General features: G+C 54.0%; 8 protein-coding genes across 9 annotated transcripts, besides 13 other annotated features; 5 read left to right on the top strand and 3 right to left on the bottom strand.

Moving 5' to 3' along the window:
• Positions 1 to 600: 600 nt before the first annotated feature.
• Positions 601 to 1,393, top strand: EKO05_0004101 (uncharacterized protein; the record flags this gene model as incomplete). The annotated part of the gene is made up of 4 exons (XM_059636311.1): positions 601 to 730; positions 789 to 934; positions 982 to 1,103; positions 1,222 to 1,393. 4 exons carry the CDS (start codon positions 601 to 603, stop codon positions 1,391 to 1,393), a joined length of 570 nt encoding a protein of 189 aa, XP_059492294.1.
• Positions 673 to 698: a tandem repeat.
• Positions 1,047 to 1,081: a tandem repeat.
• Positions 1,282 to 1,353: a tandem repeat.
• Positions 1,394 to 1,958: 565 nt separating the features above from the next.
• On the bottom strand, positions 1,959 to 2,602 carry EKO05_0004102 (uncharacterized protein; the record flags this gene model as incomplete). The annotated part of the gene is made up of 2 exons (XM_038938934.1): positions 1,959 to 2,306; positions 2,378 to 2,602. The coding sequence occupies 2 exons, from the start codon at positions 2,600 to 2,602 to the stop codon at positions 1,959 to 1,961; spliced, it is 573 nt and encodes a 190-aa protein (XP_038799915.1).
• Positions 2,603 to 2,702: 100 nt separating this feature from the next.
• Positions 2,703 to 2,734: a tandem repeat.
• Positions 2,735 to 2,910: 176 nt separating this feature from the next.
• Positions 2,911 to 2,957: a tandem repeat.
• Positions 2,958 to 3,039: 82 nt separating this feature from the next.
• Positions 3,040 to 5,250, top strand: EKO05_0004103 (uncharacterized protein; the record flags this gene model as incomplete). The annotated part of the gene is made up of 5 exons (XM_038939089.1): positions 3,040 to 3,087; positions 3,155 to 3,395; positions 3,525 to 3,715; positions 3,764 to 3,875; positions 3,926 to 5,250. The coding sequence occupies 5 exons, from the start codon at positions 3,040 to 3,042 to the stop codon at positions 5,248 to 5,250; spliced, it is 1,917 nt and encodes a 638-aa protein (XP_038799916.1).
• Positions 4,249 to 4,289: a tandem repeat.
• Positions 4,548 to 4,596: a tandem repeat.
• Positions 5,251 to 6,329: 1,079 nt separating the features above from the next.
• EKO05_0004104 (uncharacterized protein) lies at positions 6,330 to 7,055 on the top strand (the record flags this gene model as incomplete). The annotated part of the gene is made up of 1 exon (XM_038945499.1): positions 6,330 to 7,055. One exon carries the CDS (start codon positions 6,330 to 6,332, stop codon positions 7,053 to 7,055), a length of 726 nt encoding a protein of 241 aa, XP_038799917.1.
• Positions 6,447 to 6,476: a tandem repeat.
• A 1,038-nt stretch (positions 7,056 to 8,093) lies between the features above and the next one.
• EKO05_0004105 (Aspartate--tRNA ligase) lies at positions 8,094 to 10,284 on the top strand (the record flags this gene model as incomplete). Its single annotated transcript, XM_038939141.2, has 3 exons — positions 8,094 to 8,325; positions 8,374 to 9,305; positions 9,352 to 10,284. The coding sequence occupies 3 exons, from the start codon at positions 8,094 to 8,096 to the stop codon at positions 10,282 to 10,284; spliced, it is 2,097 nt and encodes a 698-aa protein (XP_038799918.2).
• A 559-nt stretch (positions 10,285 to 10,843) lies between these two features.
• On the bottom strand, positions 10,844 to 11,116 carry EKO05_0004106 (uncharacterized protein; the record flags this gene model as incomplete). The annotated part of the gene is made up of 1 exon (XM_059636312.1): positions 10,844 to 11,116. One exon carries the CDS (start codon positions 11,114 to 11,116, stop codon positions 10,844 to 10,846), a length of 273 nt encoding a protein of 90 aa, XP_059492295.1.
• Positions 11,117 to 12,590: 1,474 nt separating this feature from the next.
• EKO05_0004107 (uncharacterized protein) lies at positions 12,591 to 16,743 on the bottom strand (the record flags this gene model as incomplete). 2 transcript variants are annotated; one of them, XM_059636313.1, is made up of 3 exons in its annotated part: positions 12,591 to 12,695; positions 12,774 to 16,472; positions 16,525 to 16,743. In XM_059636313.1, 3 exons carry the CDS (start codon positions 16,741 to 16,743, stop codon positions 12,591 to 12,593), a joined length of 4,023 nt encoding a protein of 1,340 aa, XP_059492296.1. The 2 variants fall into 2 exon arrangements, with proteins under 2 accessions (XP_059492296.1, XP_038799919.2); XM_038938883.2 differs by having other exon boundaries at positions 12,591 to 16,472.
• Positions 15,244 to 15,276: a tandem repeat.
• A 505-nt stretch (positions 16,744 to 17,248) lies between the features above and the next one.
• Positions 17,249 to 17,291: a tandem repeat.
• Positions 17,292 to 17,399: 108 nt separating this feature from the next.
• Positions 17,400 to 17,406: a tandem repeat.
• Positions 17,407 to 17,441: a tandem repeat.
• Positions 17,442 to 24,590, top strand: EKO05_0004108 (1-phosphatidylinositol-3-phosphate 5-kinase; the record flags this gene model as incomplete). The annotated part of the gene is made up of 1 exon (XM_038945500.2): positions 17,442 to 24,590. The coding sequence occupies one exon, from the start codon at positions 17,442 to 17,444 to the stop codon at positions 24,588 to 24,590; it is 7,149 nt and encodes a 2,382-aa protein (XP_038799920.2).
• Positions 17,477 to 17,505: a tandem repeat.
• Positions 24,591 to 24,635: the final 45 nt, after the last annotated feature.

Genomic DNA, 24,635 nt, shown 5'->3' on the forward strand with positions numbered 1-24,635 from the left:
CTATGCTTGATGTTGACTAGGAAACTTCAGATGCGATGGTGGCAGCTTCTAGGCTACTGTGGGCTTCTCCATAGCGAGTACCATTGACGACCTGAATTGGTCAAGGATCTTCCCGGAGTATAGCGCTGTGTGCATTCGTGCCTGGGCTACTTCAGCCCTGTGTACGGTCTCCTGCAACACCATCGCCATTTTCACTATATTTTTGTGCCAATCGAAAAACGGATAAATCTCTAGCTGCATTCGATGTCACCAATCGGACCTCGTCTGACCAAGATTGTAGTGCTCATAGACGCGGGACGGCGATAATGACCCTTACGCAAGGCTCGACCTGGTAGGTCTCGCAACGCAGTACGATATCCGGCGAAAGCGAATCCGACCATCGATTTCAGCTGGTAGAGTTGCGTGAGGCGTTGACGGTATGGCATCGGTGAACGTTATCGTGCACGATGTACATGAGCAAGAGTGTACATGGGACCAAAGAGACGTATAAAGCCAGCCGTAGTTGTACCTGAAGTGAACTATCAGCACCGACACTTCTTTAACAAAATCTTCGGTCTCATTACACTCCGTTCGCTCAACGCTTCTCGTCATTGACTCAATATGCTCTTCCAGGCCACCATTCTTGCTCTTCTGGCTTCGGTCTCCCTCGTTACAGCCTTGCCCGGTGGAGACACCAAGACCAAGACCAAGACCAAGACAGACACTAAGACCGAGTCCAAATGCTCTGCTGGTAAGGCTGGCGATTTACGTGCTCAGCCTTGGGGGGGAAATCGCTGACCACGACGCAGTCTACAGTACCAAGACCTACCCTGGAGAGAAGGAAACCACCTACCTTTACACCAAGACCGAAGTCGTTCCCTACACCACCGTCACCACCAAACTCTCAACCTCCTCCTCACCGTACCCCTTCACCAACACCAACGTCGTAACCACGGCAAGTCCTCCCCACCACCTCTTCCGCTACAGGACTAACAGCCCTAGACCAAGTCTTACTACGAGACCAAGACGTATTACGAGACGGCTCCAGTCGTCGTCACCAGCTACGTGACCAAGACCAAGAGCGATGTCAAGACCAAGACCAGTGTCGAGACATCCAAGAGCACGTAAGTCCGAACGGCGCTGATCCCCTTGCCCTACGTTGCCATTACGACCCATATCCAAAACCCCTTACTCTTTTTCTACTCCATAATTTTCTTCTAATAGCTACTAACAAACCCCAAGCTCCGTCGGCACGACATACAAACCTGTCGTCGGCACAGTGACGTACACGGACGTCGGCAGCAAGACCAAGACTGACGTCGTCACCAAGACCGACAAGGTCAAGTACACAAAGACCGAGGTGGAGACCAAGACGGCGTGCACGACTAAAGGTGGTTATGGAGGCGGCTGGTAATAGTCGATACCGCGCGTGTGTGGCGTGGCGTAGCACCGAGTGTTGCGAGAGACGGTGCACAGGATGTGATGTGGGGGGTTTGGTGCATTGGGCCAACTAGGATCGCTCTTTTGTGGCTTTGAGGTGATTGGAATTGGTAGCCATTTCTTAACGAAACCTTCTTTTGAAGAGCTTGTGTGTTTGATGTTCGATATTCTGCTGTGCCGTGTCGTTGGACGAAGCGTCGAGAAGCTTGTTTATGTACAGCCAACCGTGCATCCTCTTCCCAAGCCTCCCTATCACCTGCCATGCTCTTTCCTGTTCGTCCGTTCTTTGGCTCTGGCTCTGGCGCAGGGGTACAGGAGCCTCACAGCTGAGGGTGTGAGGGTACAGGGCCAACATTGACGGGCATCCGTCTTTTCGTTTCCATCACCCATTTTGCATCAACTTGGCCAAGCGCATCCGTCTTGCATTCGCACCCATCCACATGTTCTACGCTAAAGAACAACACTCAAGGCCGGGTATCGTACTGCCATTCAACGCCTTGCTATGCTCCCTTCTACAGACACGGACACACGAAACGGCATCAACCCATCTTGACGTTTGAAAAATCCATCTCCGGATGCTGAGACTTGAACTGCTCGAGAATGTCCAGCTTCTTCTGCTCGTCGCTCGTCGGCTTGCCCATCTCCTTCTGGCGCTGGTCGAACATCATCTTCTCGACCATGCCGCGCGTCTCGCCGTCGAGGTCGCCCAGGTTGCTGTTCTCGGGCTGGATCTTGCTGGTGTCGATCTTGGGGGCCGAGGTGATGACGTGCGGCCACCACTCCATCTGGTTGACCTTGTCGAGGTGGATTTCAATGTCCTTGCCTGTGGCCGAGGTGCTCAGGGTCCAGGTGGAATCGTCGACACGGATGGGGTGGGGGAGCTCGCCCTGGCGCCTGTCAGCGTGACCCTGTATACGAATTGGGGTTTATTTTATTTTTATTTTTAGGGACAACGCACGTCGATGACGGGCTCCTGGCCCTTGATGCCAACCTTCAGCGTGTTCCTGCCGATCTTGACGTCCAGATCCTTGCCCTTGTACTTGGACTCGACTGAGACGGTAATGTCGAGGTCCTTGATCGTCTGGTCCCACTTGTAAGGCAGCGCAGCCTGCTCGTCCTGCTCCTTTGCCTTTGCCGCGGCATCGAGCTTCTTCTGCTCCTCGGGCGGCGGTGCGTCTGACATGGCGGATCGCTGGTGCGGTGTTTGCAGTTGTTTGGCGGGGAAATGCGTGGCAGCGCTCGAAACATGTGGCGGGCGCTCGGCAGGCGCGTCGTCATAGCGTAGCTGGCAGCTGGCAGCTGGCAGCTGGCAGCTCCTCGCAGTGGGTCCGTCCTCATTCTACGTACCAGCACCCCGGCTACACTAACCACGTATTCTGTGCTGCCGCTGCCCGAACCGCGTATCCCTTTGATTGTCAGCCATTGCTAGCCACGACTCCCGTATTCTTCTCTCGTTTTGTTGCGCCGGCATGTCGCGATAGACACAGCGGAGCCACCGCAGCCACCGCCGCCAACACGATCGCTGCCGCCGCCGCTGCGAACCAGCAGACGACGACATCACTTGCGCATCCCCGGCGCCCGGCCCTCGGCACCCCCCGGCTGTAGCATCTGCCGGACCCCATGGCAAGCTCCTTCGAGAAGAGCGTGAAGGGCGGGACGAAGATAAAGGTACCGTTCCCTTCTCGAGCTCTCTGCGCCCACCTACCCATTGCGACACGCTAACCAATGCACACAGCTCGCGGCCCCCAAGTCAAAGTATGTCGAACACATCCTCGTCGCGACCCATGCAGGCGAAGCCGGCGTCGCTGAGATCTTCCGCGCCCTCACCAACCGCCTGCGCGACTCGACCTGGACCATCGTCTTCAAGAGCCTGATCATCGTACATCTTATGATTCGCGAGGGCGAACCAGAAGTCACCTTGAAGTACCTGGCGCAAAACCCCCAGCGGAAGCTCGCCATCAATTCGTTTACAGAGGGTAAGTGTCGTAGCGAGCATCATGAAGCCTGGGCAGCAGCAGAGTCTATTCGGTCGAGGAGCACGGAGTCATGTTGGTCAAAGTGCGGATAGACGGCATACCAGACTTGTGCTGACCGAAGCGTAACAGTGCAGACGCAGGGCCACAACATCAGAACCTACACCGAATACCTGCTCCGTAGGGCCATCGAGTATGGCGCAACCAAAGTCGACTACGTGCGTGGCGGCGAGGGCCGACTGAAGCGGTTAACGGTCGAGAAAGGTCTTCTCCGAGAGGCAGAAAGCGTTCAAGAGCAGCTTAGATACCTGCTGAAGTGCCAGGTACGACAGTCGGGCTGAGGGACAATTCCATGCTAACGACTGTGGCAGCCATTCGACGATGAACCTGAGAATGAGATCACACTGACTGCTTTCCGCTTGCTTACCATGGATCTGTTGGTCTTGTTCCACGTCATGAACGAAGGCACCATCAATGTTCTAGGTAAGATCACCACCACTCGAACTGCCCCTGCAATTAAGCTAATCAAGCAGAACATTACTTCGAAATGTCAAAACCTGATGCAACACGCGCCTTGGCCATCTACCGGACCTTCGCAAGGCAGACCGAGGCAGTCGTTCAGTATCTCAGCCTGGCTCGCTCGCACGAACACTCAACGAGACTAGAGATACCCAAGATCAAGCATGCTCCGACAGGTTTGGCGGCATCGTTGGAGGAGTATCTAAACGACAAAGACTTCGAAATAAATCGACGACAGTACATTGCCGAGAAAGAGGCTAAGAAGAATGGCGGGAAGCCCACCAACGGTGCAAGTAATGGAGCCAGCAAAGCCTCAGAGCCACGATCAACAACATCAAGCCAGCCCAACAGCCAGCCCAACAGCCAGCCGCAAGCAGCGGCACCACAGACCAATGTCAGTGCGCCTCTTATTGACCTGTTCGCCTCGTTGCAAGACAATCAGCAGACTATGGCTACTCACGCGCCGATACAACAACAATTTCCGCAACAGACGGGCTTCGACCAAGCAATCCAACAGCAAGGTTATCAACAGCCGGGTTTCCAGATACCTCAGCAGACCGCAAACGATATGGCCTTCAGTCAACAACAGCAGCCGTTCATGCCACAACATACACAGAGCACGAATCCATTCCAGATGCAACAGCAACCGCAACCGCAACTCCAACAGCAGCAACTTCAGCCACAGTTCACAGGTGCCGGGTTTGGCGGTTACACGCCTCAGCCATTCAGCCCACAAAACAGCCTTGCGCCGATACCTCAAAATGGCGTGCCAGACTTCTCGCAGCAACAGCAAATGCAGCTTCCTACTATCGCTGAACCGATACAACAACAGCAAACATCCACCAACCCATTCCGCCAGTCTATGCTACCAAATATGACGGGCGCAGCTGAGCCGAAGCTTCTCAACAACCCCACCGGTGCAAGCTCACCCGGTCGCTCTGCAACGAATCCATTCGCAAAACAGACCACAGGTTTTCAACAGCAATCCCTACCACCGATGGGGTCGTTGCCGTTCGGCGCCCCGTCATTCCAGCCATCCCCGTTCGCACCGCAACAACAGCAAGCACAGCCACTCCAGCCTACCCCTACAGGCACAAACCCTTTTGCGAGGAATGCTTCTCCACAGAATGCCACATCTCCACCGGGTGGTCTCTCGGTACATGCAACTGGAAGTACGAACCCTTTCAGACAAAGCGCATTTGTCAACCAGCAGACCGGGCAAGGCTGGCAGAACACCGGCGGCGGCACGATTGGTGGCGTGAGCATGGATCAGGTACCTACCCAAAGTGTGTTCCCACGCCCTGGACAACAACAGCAAACGCAAAACTTTCTCGGTTGATCACGGGAATGTGATGTGGTTGTTCTGCGATGGGATAGTAATGCGGTCATGTGATTGGATTCACTATGGCTTGGAGCTCATGGGACTACCTTGCTACGGCGGGTAGGGCGTTGGTTTTCGCAATCGTTTTCTCTTTTGTTGGGTTTGAGGATATACCTGCACCGAATCGTAACAACACGGAATGTGCCGGGGTAGAGAGAAGTCGACAGGAAGAGTGCACACGGTACAGCAGCATGAGCTTATGGGTGGACTCCTTTGTAAGTCTAGTTGGTTATGCAAGGGCCGGTCTGCGAGAGACCCGAGTTGATGAATATAATATTGATACCGCAGCATTTCACCGAGTCACCGAAGCCCGGAAAAAGGTGCAACTGACCAAGTATGCGGCTCTGCTCGAAAGGTGGCGACCGCATCCACCGCGAATAGTAAGTCCAGCAGGCACCACACTGCCCACACGTTCCTTGCGCAAACCAGGCGTCCGAAAGACCACCTAACACCCTCCACCTCAAACGGCCCCCAACCCTCCCAAAGTCACTGCCACCCGTGGCAACAAGTCACCAGCCCACTTGCCTTCTTCTCCCATAAACCGACTCCATCTCCTGGAAAAACGTCATCGTGACCAGCAACCGCAAGCCTGGTCAGGCAGCCAACATGTTCGCATGTGCGGTGAAGATGTTCATGTGGTCCTGACCGGCGGGCTGGAGCAGCCAATCACAGTGCGGCAAAGGAGCCTCAGCCACGCGGCTAAGCCACTGCGGCGCAAAGGCGGTGCTAAAAAGGTGCGTGCTCGGATGGTGCGTGAACGTAGTGCCAGGCAGGTGAGACATGGAGGAATATGAGGATATACTGTGTGAGTTTTGCTCGTGTCGTTGTCCTTCAACAGCGTGTGAAGTGTCGAGTATAAGTACCGGTTGTCTGGTACTTTATTCTTTCTTCATTTCTCTCTACACTACCACTGCTCTATTATTTCTCTCTACACTACCACTGCTCTACTATTGCTCTCTACACTACCACTGCTCTACTACACCTCCTCCTTCTTACCTTCAACTTGCTATTCAAACTCTACACCACAGCGACACACAATGTCGTCCTTCCGCTACACGCACACGCGTGAACGCGAACGCGACCGCAACACTTCATCTCCACCACCGTCACTCCCCCGCCGCACCTCGTTCAAGCGCCAGCGTCTCTTCTCCTCAGACGACGAAGACGCCGGCTACGACGACTACCCCTACGCGGGCAACCACCGGCCCTCGCGCGCCCTAGTCAAGCGCGACCAGCCGACCCAGCTCGAGCGCTGGGGCATCTGGACCGACGCGCGCAAGCAGGAGCGCTGCGACTCGGCCGCCGAAGATGACGGCGACAGGCGCGAGCCACTGCGGCCACGGGCCAGGACGAGGAAAGTCAGTTTCGCAGCACGCGTCGAGCGGGATGCGGACGAGGGCGAGGATGAAGAGCGCGCGTTCCGAGTGCAAGTCGCTACGCTCGCTCGCTCGCGGCCTCGACCCGCCTCCCCGCCACCATCGCGTAGACGGCAGACTGAGTCTGACGATGAGAGGCGGGCCGTGCGCGGCTGGTCTGGTGAGCTGTTTCGGACGAGGGAGAGGTGCGTGAGTGAGGACTATGAGGCGCACGAGAGGGCGAGGTCGCGGTCGAGAGAGTGTTGGCACAGGGAGATGGGTTGGTGCGATGATGAGGTGGATCAGAGGGAGACGGAGGTTGAGGCGGAGAGGTGGGTTACGTGGAGGAGGCTGAAGAGGACGAGGACGGAGGAGCGGAGGCCGTTGGCTGGATGGCGGAGGATGTGATGAAGTCGTGCTCTTTTTTTGTTCTTAATCTGGCGTCAGTAGGATGTTGCTGATGATGTGGCACATGAGGCTGGTGTTTGGATAGATGGCTTTGCGTCCTTCGGGCCTTCATTCTTGTCTCTTTTGCTCTTTCGACAGTTGGCGGTAGCGCAGAATTTAAATACCCCTAATCAAGGAAGCAGATAATAATGGAATACGAATGAAATTGTTAGTGGATTACTTAGTACCTTGCCATCTGTTAGACTCGTCACTAGTTCTCAAGATACCGTGCGTGAAGAGTGGTATGTAGCATTTGCTTTACGTTCCAAGTCTCGATAAAAGCGGAAGAGGAATGATTGGCATTGCGTTTCAAATGTTGATCTTTCGCTGTTCCGTAAAGAAGGAGAAGGTAGATTGCCTTGCAGCTTCAAATGTATACAACGATGAATTTTGCGGAGAAGCACCTGCAGGTCCTCTCCGGTCCCTGCGATGCGCATACCACCAACTCCTCTTCAATCCACAATCACTGCAAGGGTGTCGCTTGGGCAATCCTGTTGTATTGATATATTGGAGGTAATGTACATGGCCCATCCAACTCGTTCGATGGATATCGTATCGTGATCGCGTCGCGCAAAGGCGGCCAAGACACCGTCCAGTTTGATAGTCAGAGATGCCGTAAAGCGTCCGTTCTTGTAACAAGAAGGGTGTGCCGAACGCGGTTGTCATGCACCCCTCCACAACCACCAGCGGACCGCTTAAGCCCGGTAAGGGGAGAGTTCGAAGGCGGGTGTGGAGGACTGCTCAAATAATACACGCTAGGCTTTCATCATCTGCGAATCGCGTTAGTACTTTTAACGGCATAAATGGAGGTGGTGGCTTACAGTAGTTAAACTGGAAGGATGAAGAGGAAACGAAGGTGTGGGATTGCCGAAAGTTTTGTGGCAGCCGCGCATGGGCCAGGTCTTGGCTCATCCGTGGACTTTTCGAAGTCAGCCAAAAAATCATCAACTTTGAACAACAATTTGGGCATTTTCCCATTGAATTAACCGGTGCCTCGAGATGATTCTGGTGCATGCTTCACGGCATGCTGCAGGTCGCGGCGCATGTCTACGAAGCTCGTACGCTGAGATATCTCGATTTGTTCGAACACGCCATCACGGGATCACGTTGGATCGCGCATCACTGTGTTTGAAGAACGCAACGCGCTCTTTTGTGAGCTTGCAGTCTGGTGCACCCACGTTGTCACCAGAAGAAAAGCTTCGCAAAACATTAGATGATTTCAAAGAATCCAGTATGCGCCTTTCATGAACTCCTAGGTCCTATTACTCACCTGACGCAGCACGGATTCACTCTTGGAAGCACATTGACGATGCATGGTCAGAACTGCAGGCTGCGAACTTGACTCACAACAGAGCCGGCCGGGACGTCGAGATAGCTGGCTACCTTAGCACTCGACGAGATGTGAACAAAAAGCTCTCTTTTGCTATGCTGCGCAGCAAAAACCAAACGTGGTGCATTCAAATTGTCTCAACTGGCAATGTGGAAGGCGAGGAAGCAGAAGCACATGTTCGTCTTAGGACGTTAAGAGAATGGACTCCTGTCGTGGTTCGAGGCAGGCTCCTGGAGAGAAAGCAAGCCAAAGATGACACCTACCTCGGCATAAAATTGATCAACGACCGAGAGATATCGCTGACAAGTATCACTCCTCTGAACGAGATACCGAACGATATCATCATCAAGCAGGATACTGTGTTCGGTCCTGAGCAACGGCACCTACAACTACGCACTAACGCAGAACTGCGAAACAACATCATCAAAAGACAGAAAGCTATGCAAAGGGCGCGGCTAGAGCTAGCTGATAACGGCTGGAGAGAGATTGAGACTCCTATCCTGTTCAAATCTACGCCTGAAGGTGCGCGAGAGTTTCTCGTGCCAACACGGACCAAGGGGCTGGCATACGCGCTTCCTCAAAGTCCGCAACAGTACAAACAGATTCTCATGGCTTCCGGCTTCACTAGATATTACCAGTTCGCACGTTGCTTCCGCGACGAGGACCTGAGAGCCGACCGACAACCGGAGTTCACTCAGCTCGATATGGAGATGTCTTTTGCAGCGGAGGAAGACATCATGGCTGAGATTGAACGGCTGCTGAGGGCTCTTTGGTACAGAGTATTGAAGCAGAAGACGCCGGAGAAATTTCCGCGAATGACCTACCAGGAAGCCATGGCTTCGTACGGATCAGACAAGCCGGACCTGCGGTACAACTCGAAGGTGTGTTAAGTGATGTTCTAACATAAGTAGCTCTAACATGTCACAGATTCATTCTATCACCCAGTATCTCCCCGCCGATCTAATCGGCAAAATCACACCGCTCCAGGACCCTACTGTAGAAGCATTCAAGATCTCAATTTCCTCTGACCCCAAAGTCACACGAAAGTTCATCTCCGATTTCCTCGATGGCCCGGACGGCAAAGCATTCCTCGAGAACGCTGACGGTCAACCCGGCGTCTTCGTGGGCGACCTCTCAGCACCCATGCAAGGCCTAGGACCACTCGGCTACCAGTATGTTATGGAAGGCCCTGAAGCCCTCGCCATCGAACACGGCGACCTCCTCATCCTCCAAGCACGCCCTACCGCTCCTTTCGCCGGTGGCTCGACTATGTTAGGCAACCTCCGTCTCGCCCTGCACAAAGCCGCCATCGCCCAAGGCCTCATCGACCCTCCGGATCAGCACGACTACAAATTCGTCTGGATCCATGACTTCCCTCTCTTCTCGCCCTCAGTCGACTCTGAACCCGGCCAAGGCGGCACCGCAGGCCTCGCATCAACCCACCACCCCTTCACCGCACCCAAGACCCCCGCAGACGTCGACCTCCTGCTCACTGCGCCCGAGAAAGCCATCGCAGCACACTACGACATCGTCGTCAACGGCGTCGAGCTAGGCGGCGGGAGCCGTCGTATCCACAGCGCCGGCGTTCAAGAGTTCATCTTCCGTGACGTGCTGAAGATGAAGCCCGAGCGCGTCGAGGACTTTAGGCACTTGCTCGACGTGCTGCGGAGTGGGTGTCCGCCGCACGTGGGCATTGCGCTGGGTTGGGACAGGTTGATGGCGATCATGTGCCACAAGGAGAGTGTGCGCGATGTCATTGCATTTCCCAAGAGTGGGCGTGGAGAGGATTTGCTGGTCAAGAGCCCGAATCGGCCGACGGTGGAGCAGTGGGATACGTATGGTTTGCAGGTGAAGGCGTGAGATATCTGCAGAAGGGGCGTGGTGTACGAGTATGAATTGTATTTGTTGTACGATAGACAGAGGTTGAAGGTTTGAGATATCTTGTGTAGAATACGTTGACTAATTATGAACCCTTGACAGAATTTTTCTATTCCTGTGCAACTGCCTCATCGAGCTTATGTCTCACGCTTCACGCTCCACTCCCAGTATAAACAAGCAGATTCAGACTCCCCCTCACGTCCCCCACAACTCCCTTAGGCGCCAACTCCAAACCCTAGTCTCCATCTCATCCAGCGAGACTCCAACCCTACATCTTGTACTCGGACCTTTGGTGCAGTCCAATCTCAGTCGCGTACTCTCGTTGCGGAAGATGGTTGTGAGACACGACATCCTGGTGTCTCGGCGTCGATCATCAACACTACACTATCATTTCAGTGATACAGGTGTATATGGCGCCATACAAACAGTCGTAAATAAAGAGCTGATAACGAGACGCCCATCAACAGTCAAGTGGCACTGTTGTGCAAGGGATATGAGTTTGCATTCCAACTCTTGCCATGTCAGAGCCGCCAACACTTTTCTATCTAATGACTCCCTCACACCCCATAACCCATAGCTCGCAGAATCGCCTTTCCTTCCTCGACGTCATCGTGATTGTAGATTCGTAGTCCGTAAGATAGGAGGAATGCAGGGAAGTTGTCAAAGCCGGCATCCTTCGCTGCAGCAGTAGTATTTTTGATATCGGACTTGGGCTTGTTCGACATAACTGAAGTGTTGATGGTCTTGATGATAGTGAGAGTGTTGATTGAAAGTGATGCTGAGTGGCAGAAAGGGCGGAGAACATCTTTATCATGCCTGGCGATATGTAATTATGAACGCGGGCCGGTTGATAACTGGCTGACCCAATCTGTCACCCTTACTGTCAACTAACCATAGCCAGCCAGTCGGGACCTCTCGCTTGTCTATGACGTGAGTAGCCGTGAGGATCCGGAGTGGGTGCGTACATTTCGCCAGGCACCCATGTGTCGGGAGGGGTGTCCCTTGCAGCGTTTGCGCGTGTGCACATGACCGTGAACAAACGCGTCTGTTGGGGTGCTATAATGACACATGTGAATTCGTCTCTGAAAGCTTTGCGGTACCGGTAAGTTCAGAGTAGCAACGGCACCTCACCTTCAACACACAGATATGAGGCTGAGAGCTTTGATAGCAAACCCACCTAGTCCACCCATGCGCACCCTCCTGTGGTTCGCAATGGCTCTACTGGGTGTCGTTGCGGCTCCTTACCTGGAATTCGTCATAATCACTCCACGGCCCGCGTCGCCGGTGACGCTGGCTTCGAAACCCGTCTTTGGTAGCGTGACGGTGGCAGGCGCATCTGTAATCGTTGCAGCGACTGCAGTCCCGCTGGAGCTGATCGTGATGATAGTTTGACTTGGGCTATCAACTTGCATGGCAATGAGAGTAGTGCGTGTGCCCGTTTCAACAATGGTAGAGAGTCCGGGCGGGAGCGAAAGGGTTGCGGTTCCGAGCGTGATAGCGTGACCGTAATTCGTACCGATGCCGCATCTGTTATTATATCTAGAGTCGTTGATCGTATTACAGCCCCACCGCTTTGCGATGGGATATGTTCCCCAATTCTCATAGTGCTGGTCATCGGCCCAGGGCTAGAACGAGGGGTTTCAGCAGGTTGCGCTCTCGGCTGTGCATTGCTGATCTCGCTGATGATGGCATTCAAGAGATTGTTTCCCGATGAAATGATGTCGTTTATTTCGAGGCTGCCACATGGCCGTCTACTGTTTTCGGTCCTGGCACCACAGTAAGTTCTGCCGTTGCAGGTTGAGCTGCGCTTTTCCGCGGCGTGCTGCTTCCACTTGTGCCGTTAGTGGTACGTAGCCGCCGCTGATATGGTGTTGCCTTCTACGGAATATTAATGCACAGAAGACTTGTAATCGTGGTACAACGTACGTGGATAGGCGGCTGTCAAGCCTGTCAGGAAGATGAGCGTCAGAAGCTCTTGTGGGAGGAGCATAGCTGCGACTATCGACTCTCGGTCGGACACGCGACTACATTAGACGAGAAGAACGCATGTCTGACAGCCATTGCCATGTAGATGGAGCGTACAATGCAATTCATACGAGAGCCACAAGGACTCGGACATTACTTTGAGCTCCGTTACCCGATATAGCTTAATCCAATATTGTGCTTCGCACCTGGGGGTATATATTGACTCGTCCTTGAAACCAAACAAATGCTGGTTTCCGTTTCTCATATTTCAAAGTGTAACATCACAAAGATTAAGTACTCTCCAACCAAAACTTCTCAGATCATTACAATTCGTCTTTCCAATTCAGAACATCCACTTCTTTCTTTGGCAAATCTTTGACAGACGGCCTGACTTCAAGGTTCTTTGGCCAAGGTTGGGTTGGGTCGACCTGTTTTCTACCTTAGTTTTTGTTTTTATCATCGACCCTTCGATGCTTGTCCTCTGTAAGAGCTGGGCCAGAGCTTACCCTAGTACTCCCCGTGATGCTCGTCATGGCCGCCTGCGACTTTGAAAATTCACGGAACTCGTCTCGGGCCAAAATTGGAGGGTCATCACTTTTTAGGTGTGACTTAAGGATTCCGGCCAATCTGGGCTTGGATTTTAAACGAACTCTCGATGCCTGCTGTGCAGAGGCTGATAGAGTAGACGTTGAGTCAGGCGTGACGCAGGATGAGCTTGCAGGAAGTGAATGGCGAACGCGGGTTGTGGCGTTGACGTGGGCTGGTATTGGATCACTGGGTTTTTTGAACGGCAGAGACGTCCGCGATAGCTTCTTCTTTGATGGTGTAATTGTCGACTGTGCCGATGGTACTGGAGATTGACTTGAGTGTTTGGCTGACTGTCTGGACGACTGCTGTGCTGGTTGCTGGTGAGATTGACGGACATGTGCTAGCTGTCGCACTGGCGGTCGAGGCGACTGATGATTTGGCTGCTGAAGTGAATGCTGAACAGGCGAGCTAGGCGCTGGTGTCTCGACTGTATGAGGCTGGTGTCCAAGCTCCTGGAGTGCCTTGAGTAATATGGCTCTTGTTTGAATGATGCCTTTTTTGTAGACTGTGTCTCGAATGGTATCTTTGTAGAAGCGAATGTATGGTATTGGATCTTTCCCTGACTCAACACACGCGTCTGTGTAGTCTTTGTAGTCAGTCGTGTTCCGGATGATGTAGTCATCCCACATCCATTTTGGAACCATCTTGTCATCTCGATCAAGTTGTTCAATCTGCAGGCACCGACTTTCGAAATGTCCAACTTTACCTCCATATTCGGGGTATGCTTGTTTGAAGTTTCCAAACACTGTCGAAAGTCTTACGGCATTGATCGATGCAGCTGGAGGTGCTTGTTCTGCGCGTGCTCCAAGTTTAGTGCTTGGTCGAGTCGTTTCAGGCTGAGGCTGAGGCTCAGGCAGCCGCACAAGCACAGTGTCTTGCTCTGCTTGGGACTCCGACTGCGGCTTTGATTGCATATCTTGCCGAGGCTCCACACGTACATGTTGCGACCGGTCAGAGTTTTCTGGAGGGCTCTGACGTGCTATGCTGTTGCCAGGCATATGCGGCTCGGTCTGAACACCATCCATACTTTTGGCAACCGATGCATTTCCATGAAAGCCAACTGAAGGACGCAGTATAGGACTGGGTGCAGCATACAGACTCTGATGACGCGGAGACATATCACCCTCAACAACTATATCCGCTGCGTCGACCTGGGGCTTGGTTGTTTCTTTGGTATCAGTTGACTCCATCTTCGTGTCTGTATCCTGCTGTGTGGGAAGACTGCTGACTGAGCCTTGCCTACTCTCAATGCTTGTGCTAGACTTCCGTCTCTCGCTCTCGAACCTTCGCCACAAGTTTGCGTCACCGCTTCCAAAGCCAACAAATTTGAACCGTTTGGAGGGTTTCGAATGCCGCCTGCTATCCTTGGTAGGGGTCGTTTCAAGCTTTCGTTTCGTCAGGTTTGGAGTAGCCGATAGCGGTCTTGATGGCTGTCTTGATGGCTGTCTTGATGGCTGTCTTGATGGCTGTCTTGATGGCTGCCTTAGTGGCTGCCTTGATAAATCCTTCTCTGGTTGCATCGACATCGCTGACAGGCTTGGTACAGGCTGTTCTTCGGAGCTTGAATCCTTAGGAAGCTGAGCAGACATTGGTGTTGGTTCAGGTTGCGCTGAAGCGCTCTCCTGGAGCATTTCTGTTCGCTTGCCGTGTGTCTCCTTTTGTCCGCCTTGCTGCCGAGTAGAGTCAGGCAGCGGCTTATCGTTTACAAACATGTCAAACATGGAAACGTCTTGAGCATCAGGTTCAAGAAGCAATGTCTGGACCTCGTCTGTTTGGGCAGAGGATTTGTTGTTTGTATTTGCCTGCTGAATGTGGCTGTTGTCACTGCGCAACGCATCCAGGTTGGTCTCCTCCACTACTGAAGAAGTGAACTCGTGGTATGTGCCTTGTACGATGGACGCTGAAGAAGAATGATGTTGGTGTTCGTTCGAACTTTGTGTTGGCGGTGAAATTGTTACGACAGGTTGACCATTCTTACCTTTCACGTAGGGGGTCTCTTTCACTTGGATGACTGACCTCGGACTGGGCTCAGCGCGAGAAATATGATTGCCCTTAGGACGGGATATTGAGTGTCCCTCCAGGTCTTCTCCTAATGCCTGAGGTACTGATGTCTCCAATTCCATTTCGTCATCATTATCCATGGCTCCCTGAGGGCTGGGAGGCGACGAGGGTGGAGCAGCGACTTCTCTCTCTTCTGGTGAGGGTGTTAAGCTGGGCTGGGGAGATCGATCTTCAGTCGCTGCAGGTCTGTGTGACATGGTCGACGCCTTGACGTTTGCAGGAACCTCGATGCTCGAATCAGGAGGGAGACTCTGGCGAGACAAGGTCGGTTGTTGTGGTGGCTCAGGACCGGGTGAGGTTGCCCATGAAACTGGACTTGTGGGAACTTCGTCCTCCAACTCGTCCTCCTGCTCGTCCTCCAGCTGAGGAGCAGACGTAGGCGGATAGGATGCAGGTGATGGATCAGTTTGGTTGTATGAGCCTGAGCTAGTCTCAAGGGCAGCTTCAGAGGCGATCTTTTCATCCTGCAGCCTACTGAGCGTTGTAAATATTTGCGTCGGTATGTTTGCTTCAGGGAAGCGCAATCCTGGTTGCGGTTTGTGCCAGCTTTCAGGTCTTAACAGGATGCGGGCCTGGTCCTCGGGAACGATGGAGGACTCGCGGTTGAATTTGAAGCCCTTCATCCATGAGCATTCTGCAGCAAACCTCCCCGTCTTATTGGCAGTGCTCTGCTTCGCCTCGATTTCGGAGTACGGGATACTCCTTGTCGAATGGTGAGTCGACAGCGGCGCCAAATCGATTTCTCGCATACGCTTCTTGCCCTTGTCTGGCAAAGTCTGAACCTGCGTCGAGCTTTGCGTCGAACGATCAATGAGCTCAGCGGTCCTCTCTCGCGCTGCACGTCTCTCTAGATTCTCTGTTGACAGAAGCCTTGGGTCCGTGTGAACGCGAGCCTGAACCTGCGGGACAATCGGCGGTTGGACCGGATTCAGGAGTGACAAGAGCTGTGCTCTCTGCTTCTCAACAGCCGAGCTCTCGGTATTGGAGCCTCCAGAGCGAGGCTTCAAGTCCGCCCTCTTTGTATTCCCAGCCAGCACAGGCTCCAGTCTGTTGATACCCACAAATCGAAGATCCTCATCGTCCCTGCGCGGCCTGATTGAATGCTGCCCCTGAGTGCCAAAAGGCATCTGCGTGTTCATCGAAGCGTCCTCGTCGAGCGACTCGTGTGCGCCAGCCATTGTGTAGGAGTTGTCGTCCAGATCCTCCTTTTTCTTTGGTTCGGGCCGCAAGCGTCGACGATCTTCAAGCACACGAGTGCGGTGAAGTTGTTGCAGTGCCGTGGCGATTTCTCCGGAACGATGCAGAAGCTGTACAGGGTCCGGCCAAGCATCCGTTCTGTGCCTCTCCCCCACCCAGTCGACTATATGGAGAAGCAGTCGAAGCTTGTCATTTGGGGGACCGTAGGAAGTGTATCGTATGGTGTAGCTGCGCACGGCCAAAATGGTGCCAGCGATAATGTGGCGGCTTGGGTATCTCGTTTGCAGGTCACGCAGACCGGTGGTGGTGAGAGAGACCTCGGTCTGATGGCGGCCGTCTGTGACGATCAGAGGTGAGATCTATGCGACAGAGAGGTCAGAGCAGCGTAGAGATATAGCAGGCGGACCCCACCTTGAGCACAAACAGATGGAGGGGGTGCGCGCTGATTGGTCCAACAATGTCGATGCAAGAGCCGTTGTCGTGGTAGATGCCTTTCCACCTTCTGTCGGCCGTGGTTGAAGGCCCGCCGAGCGCTGCGTTTGCCTCGTTCTTGTCCGCCAGCCAACTGTTGCCCAGGTCGAGCTGGGTCTTGACTTCCTCGTGGAGCCAGGCAGTTGGGCTCACAGCCATGGATGGACGCGTCTCAGACGCGCCAATGCTGAATTGTCACGTTCTCGGCAGAGATGCGCAAGAAATCCAGTGGAGAGCGGGGCGTGGGCACTGTCGATGAAGTCCCTGAAGCCCCTGAGCGCCATCGACAGGGACATGTGGAGGGAGAGGCAGGGGGTCCGACACACGCGCGGCAGGCCCAAGAGACAATAGCCGACGCGCCTTGCCCGCTGCTTCGACGTGACGTTCACTGCGCGCAGAGCGAGGCCGAGCGGGCGCAGGGGCGGAAGTGAGCTCCGCAGCGTCTTGGCACAGGATGCGTCATGGCGGAGGCGGAGGCGGAGGCGGATCATGTGCCGGGCGCCATTCACCACCCACCCGCTCGGCGCGCCGTTTGATCTGTCGCAGTCGTCAGCCGTTGACTAGCCGGCTGCCTTGTCTAGCCTGCAGCCTGCGTCTCACGACCTGTTAGCATGGCCACAAGCACTCGGCTGCTCCCTCGCTAAACACCACGCCGCGCCGGTGACGACCGCGACGTTGACATCGACACCGACACCGACACCAACTTCTGCCTGCCCAGCACGCCGACCAAGCCTGATGCTGCTGGCCACCGAGCCCCGCCGGGTGCCCTCGACTACCTCCACTGCCCCGCGCGCCGACTCGAAGCAGTGCCCGTAACTACTACCACCACCACCGCCACCGCCGTCGCCGCCGCCGCCATGGCCAGAGACTCGCGCGACTCGCTGCACCAGCTGCACCTCACCGCCTCGCACTCGCACTCGCTGACCACCTTCGACGACCTCACCGCCCCGCCTGCCCCGGCGGCTGCGGGCGAGCCCAAGGGCATCGAGCTGGTCCAGGGCGGCCTGAGCGGTCTGTACAGCCGCATCAGAGCCTCGGTCGGCGGGGCCAAAGACGACGACAGCCTCTCCTCCTCGGGCTCCAGGCACCGCGCCAGCTCGAGGCCCAGCATCCTTGGCCGCAGTCCGGGAGGCACCGCCGTCTCGTCCCCCGTCGTCGTCTCTGTGCCCTCGTCCAGACTGCACTCGCCCTCGACCGCAGCCTTCCCCGACCTGCCACCCCCGCCCTCGCGCGACTCGACCGTCTCCAACGCCACCATCACAAGCAGACTCTCGCTGAACGGCTCCAAGTCCTCACTGCAGCCCATTCGCTCTCGACCCTCCCCAGCCCCAAACACCGAACCCAGCAGGCCGCTGCGAGAGGACGACTCTTTTGCGCACAGCCCAGTCAGTACCCACTCGCGCGTACAGAGCGCCTCCTCGGCCTTCGACCTCCCCAAGAATGGTTCTGTCAAAGACTTTGCGCCCGGCGCCGCGAGCTCACGCTCACCACGCTTTGCGCCCGTCCGCGATGAAGGACTGCGCCGCAAACGAAGCCACATGGAACAGGAAGCGCAAGACAGCGACGACACCGAAGACGGCATTGTCGTCGTGCACGGCGACAAGCCTATAGATACCAGTGGCTTCACCTTCCCCCCGGACGCCGCTCGCGACAGCCCGCGTTTTCCACCAGATGGCCAATATCAGTCGAGTCGCCCAACAGGCAGCAAAGCCAACGATCCATCTGACAACGGCTCTGAAGACACAGAGAAGCCATACATCACTGTCAACACCCGCAACCCTATGATTGCACCGGAGCCACAGCGTCCGCCGTTGCTCAAAGTGGGCCCTTCACATCTACCAGGCTTCCAAACCTCGAGGACATCCTCTTCTGATGGCATCAGCTCCGTCATTACAACCTCGACTATGCGTGCCCCTACAGTGCCTCCCATCAAAGAAATTCAGCGGCAGGCCCACGCCAACCCTGCGGTCAGCACGCTACCCCGCAGTGCCTTCACACAAATGCGTAGGAAGATACTGGACAGGGAGTTCTGGATGAGAGACGAGAACGCAAAAGATTGCTTCAACTGTGGAGACGCATTCACAACATTCCGCAGAAAGCACCACTGCCGTACCTGTGGACAGATCTTCGACTCCAAGTGCACCTCTATAGTTTCAGGCAAGCTCTTTGGACAGCCGGGCAACCTCCGCGTCTGCAAGCCTTGTGAAAACATCATTTATGGCCACGACGATGACTCCTCCGACTACACCGATGAAGGAGAACAAGCATCCATTTACGATCACAGTAATCAAGCTGACGATTTCGACGACGACGATATTCACCATCCGCAACATGACCACACCAAAATTGGCACGCCGACAATCAGTATACCCATGTCTCGAAAGACTGGCAGCGAGAAGAAGCGCCGCTCACATGTCATCGAAGTGGGTGCTCAGACACTCGCTCGGCCGAGTTCGTCACGCTCGTTGCGGTCACTCGGTGGGAGACCACGCTCTTCAAGTCACAAACGCCACCACTCCAAACACCAACACATGCGTCACACCAAACACGACGACCGTGCACCATTCCATCAGTACCTTCACGAAAACCCTCGCACCCAGCCGAATTTGCCTGCTTTCCACCATGACAACATCATTGATCCTGACCTTGCACCCTTCATGTCAGACGATGGTTCTAGCGAGGAAGAGCATCCAAGCCTTTTTGCGGCTCTGAATGCAGAAAATCCCACAGGCACGGGTCTCGAGGGCGACAAAGGTGGATTCGGCGGGTTTCTGGCGGCAGTGAGGAAGGGAAAGTCGCGCGCAGGAGAGAAAAATGGACCTGCTCGAGATAGCGACAATATCAGCATTGCAAGCAGACATGGTGCACGGCCAGTGAGACGACGGAACTTGAGTGTCAGCAGCATATCGCATCGACCCTCACCACGCCGCGCCAAGAGCAACACCTTGCTAAGGCCCTTCACAGCAGGGTTTGGTGCAGGCGGCTTAGCGTCGCAGTCCGGCACCCCACAACTTCGACCATCTCCCTCTCCAACACCGTCGGGCACGAAGGTTACAAGGAGTGCTTCGATGCAAGGTGGAATCTTCCCCAAAGTCGAGTTGAACAAGGCCAGCCTGGACCATGCTCGCAAACTTCTTACGCAAATGCTGCGTGACGCGGGTGTTGCGCATGTGTCGAGCTGGGAGAAAGCACTCATTCCTATTCTGCGGCAATGCACAGACGACGTCAATCCAGATGTGGACAGAGGCGATGACATAGATGTTCGGAACTACATCAAGCTGAAGAAAATTCCAGGTGGGAGGCCGCGCGACACAGCGTACGTATCAGGCGTGGTATTTACCAAGAACGTCGCTCTTCGGAGTATGCCACGCAACATAATCAACCCAAGAATCATCATTATCACATTCGCGATCGAATATGCACGACACCAGACACATTTCATGAGTTTGGAGCCTGTCATTGCCCAGGAGCGAGAGTATCTCCGAAATCTAGTCAGCCGCATTGCCGCTCTACGACCACATGTTCTACTGGTTCAGCGCAACGTTTCCGGCCTCGCCCTGGAGTTCCTTGATCAAGAGGGCATTGCTGTGGTTTACAACGTCAAACCTACGGTATTGAACGCCGTTGCGAGATGTACACAGTCACGAATGATATCCTCCGTCGATAAGCTTGCCATAGATCCGTCCCACCTAGGACATTGCGGCAGTTTTGATGTCCGAACTTATGTGCACAAGAACACGAAAAAGACATACATTTACCTCTCTGGATGCCAAAAGGATCTCGGGTGCACTATCATCCTGCGAGGCGCCGAGAACCATGACCTGGTCAAGCTGAAGCGCGTCACGGAGTTTATGAGTTACGTGGTGTACAATCTTCGCCTTGAGACCTGCCTCATGCGAGATGAGTTGGTCGACACGCCAACAGAATCGGTCGTTGATCCTCATGCCTTTGGCGACGGCGAGCATACGCAAAACATCAACGAAGCAATAGCCAGCGCAGCTGGGATTGAAGTAAACTCCGACGATAACCAATCAGCTGGAGATGCAGCGCCATCCTATTATAGTGATCTAGTGGAGAACCACCGCACAAAGGTGCTTTCTTCATCGCCGTTCGTCAAGTTTATGCAGCCATATCTCCTGGAACAAGCTCGCCAGTACGAGAGGAAGCTCGGTCACCTCAGAAAGCTGAAAAACCAATACACCACAGACTCAGACGAAGAGGAAGAAAAGTCCCACCAGAAGTTCGAACTCGTACAGCCAGAAATGGTGCACGTTGTGGTCGAGCGAGCTTCGAAGCAGGTCCGTGAGTTTCTGTCTGCTGTGCATGCATCCGAATATGACAAAGCCCTTCACAATTACGAGACACAGAAGCGACAATGGGAGGCGTATCTGTCCGGAAACACAGATCTATATGATCCATTCAATCATCAGAAGATCGCAGTCTTATACAGCGTGGTCAACACTACCACCTCGACGCCTTGCATTGGTCCCGAAATCATCGCCCTTGGATTCTACCAGGAACACGACTACGACGACGGCTTCACACCTGACTGTACACTTGGTCAGTACGTTGAGGATCTCTGCACGTCAGCGGGCGTTGTCTGCGAAGTCGACGGATGCAACCGACGAATGGTAGATCACTCACGCCAGTATGTGCACGGAGAAGGACAAATGACAGTCGTCGTTCAGAAGCATTCTCCAAAGCTGAAGGGGCTATATCAAGCGATCTTGATGTGGAGCGTCTGCAGAAAATGCGGGAAAGAAACGCAGCCGATTCCCATGTCCGAGTGGACTTGGAAGTACTCCTTCGCAAAATATCTCGAGTTGACTTTCTGGAGCACGCAACTACATCCTCGCACGAACGGTTGCCCTCACGATATACACAAAGACCACGTGCGCTATTTCGGCCACAACAACGTTGCACTTCGCATCCAATACGACGCCGTGCCAATGTACGAGGTGATAGTCCCGAGGCCAAACGTTACCTGGAAGGTGGATAGTGATTTGAGGCTGAAGAACGAGCAATTCTTAAGGATCGAAGAACGACTAGACTGCTTTATGGCTTCGGTACGCGCCCGCATCAGGAGTATTCATGTAGAGAGCGTCATTCCCGAGAAGGTTGAAGCGTGCAAAGCAGAAGTTGAGCATTTGATCATGCGCGCAAACGACGAACACGAATACCTGAGACATAAACTCCAAGACAAGTACATGAACTCAAAGTATTACGAAATTATCCCGCTCAACCGCGCCATTCGCGCCATCCAGGAGAAGGCTATCGCATGGGACGAGACCTTCATGGACTTTGAGCAAGTGTTCTTCCCCTCCGAGAAGGATATTCGAAGGCTGGCCACTTTACAACTGAAGAAACTGTTCCTTGAGCGGGACGAATCTAGCACATCGTTGACCTCTGTTGACGAAGGCGTAGAGTCTGGTGAAGACGAACCTGCATATGACGATAAGGATGATTCGTTGGCGCTGACACCAATGCCGTCGAATATGTCCCCTGAGAAGGCTACGGATATGTTGACCTCCGTTGTGAAGGAGGATGGAGACTTACCAGCCGACGCGGATGCCACTCCTCTGGCAGAACGGCCGTCGACACCCATCAAATCGATTTCTGACTTGCCTATCCAAACACCACGCGAAGCGGTGGAGCGAGAAGATGTGCGTCACCTGGACCTTGCAATCTCATCAGACTTTCCAGGTGTTTCAGTCAAGGACGACCCGCCCCCTCAAACGCCGACCTTGTCCCCTGATGGAGGTCATTTTGAGCCAGGTTCACCTACACCAACGAGCCATCCAAAAATCAACCCAATTGACAAGTCCTTGGCGGATGCCATCGAAAACATGCAGGCTTCACCTTCGCCATCACCAGCGCCGCACATGACACTAGAGAGCAAAATCCCACGCTTAGTGGACACCATACGGCGGGAAACGCCGGCAAGGCCTGCTGTACTGGCTCGAACTCAGTCGCAACCTGGCAATATCCCGAAACACCCATCAATACTTCCACCTACAGTACCACAAAAGCCAGATGTTTTCCGACCAACGTTCAATGATTCACAGAAAGCTTTGGAGCGCATGACTGAGCGACTGCGTCTTGGCATCTCAAAACAGTCCAGGTCCACGTCGAGAATACCACGCTCTGTGCCGTTCAAGACTCAGTCGTCCAAAGTGTCTAAATTGGCCGAACACTTCGAGCAACTATCGCGCGAGTTTCAAAAGGAACGCACACGTGAACGCTGGCGTGCAAGGGATCGACAAGTCCGCGCTTATCCTCTTGCGTCATCTAAGCCAATCGTCGAGGTCTACAAGGATGTTCACGAAGCGGTGCAAGAAAACAACGCTTCCGACGAAGATGTGCAAATTGAATCACCGCACCGCACAAGCGTTGACAATAGCACGCTTGACGATAGTACCGTCACAGAAACGACAGGCGCTATTACTGCCCCACAATCGCCGGTTGATGAGCGGCATGGCAGGGAATTGGCCGGCCATCATACTGATGGCGAAGAATCTCCCAAAGCCGACAGCCACCCTTCTTCTGACGCGGAGAACGATGTTAGTGATGTGGAGATCGCTCCTGAGGATGTCCCACTTCCGGATAGCATTTCGAGTTCTCAGCTTCTCAACATGAGCGATTCGCAGCTGGAAAGCTCCTTAGAGCTTCCAAAGCACGAGAAGACCACACTACTGAAGATGCTTACCAACTTCTGGTCGGAGCGTTCTGCAAGTGGATGGGCACCGCTCGATTATCCTTTTGCACAGATCGAACACGTTTGGGAAGACTCCGACATCATCGTTCGCGAGGACGAGCCTAGTTCCATTATTGCTTTAGCTCTGTCTAGCCCTGACTACCTGGCCAAGCTACAGTCTTTCCGTGGTGACCCATCTGGTCTGGACATGGAGTCCATGGAAGGGTCAATCGAGCGCAACTTGCTGCATGATAAGAATACCAACATCCGCTATGGGTTCACCAATCGTGGTGTCAAAGCACAGTGCAAGATCTTCTACGCGCAATCTTTCGATGCTCTTCGCCGAAAATGCGGTGTCGCGGACCGTTTTGTGGAGTCCCTCTCACGATGTTCGAAATATGAGTCGAAAGGCGGCAAGTCTAAATCCATCTTTCTCAAAACCCTCGACGATCGGTTCATCCTGAAATCACTCTCTCCCATCGAAGTGCAAGCCTTTTTCCGCTTCGCCCCCAACTACTTTGCTTTCACGCACCAGAACCTTTTCCGCCAGCTTCCATCAGTCATTGCCAAAATGTTTGGCCTCTTCCAAGTCCAAATCAAAACACCAACGGGCCGTGACTTCGACTGGTTTATGCTAGTCATGGAAAATCTGTTCTACGACCGCGAACCGAACCGACGCTACGATCTTAAAGGTAGCATGCGCAATCGCAAGATCCAGTCTACGGGCGAGCGCGACGAAGTCCTCCTTGACGAGAACCTCGTCGACATCATCTACTCTGAGACACCCATATTCGTACGCGAACATACCAAGAAACTGCTTAAAGCAAGTGTCTGGAATGACACGCTCTTCCTCTCTCAGAATAATGTTATGGACTACTCGCTCATGGCGGGCTTTGACGACACAGGGCGAGAAATCATTGTTGGTATCATCGATTGCATCCGCACATACACTTGGGATAAGAAACTTGAGTCGTGGATCAAGGACCGTGGGAAGAACAAGCCGACCATCACGAGTCCAAAGGATTATCGTAACCGTTTCAGGATCGCTATGGAGAAGTATATCCTTCAGGCTCCCAACTGCTGGCACCAATTTTCAGGCAGAATGGCAGCAGGCGGGGATCGGAGGAGGTTGGTTCTCGAAGGCACGAGTATGGGTACGAGTGTGGAGGGGCATAGAAGGAATGTCAGCAGTGGAAGTACTATAGGTGGGGGACATAGCAGAGGAGGAAGCCTGACCCAGCGGGGCATGATGGAAAGTTTGGAAAACATGGGAGATGAAGTCTCGAGGGCGGAGGCAGGGAAGATCAAGTAGGACTGCTCTTAAGCATAGCGTTGGTGCATGGCGCTTTTCTTTCTT

Source organism: Ascochyta rabiei, chromosome 6 (assembly GCF_004011695.2).
Source record: "Ascochyta rabiei chromosome 6, complete sequence".
NCBI lineage: Eukaryota > Fungi > Ascomycota > Dothideomycetes > Pleosporales > Didymellaceae > Ascochyta > Ascochyta rabiei.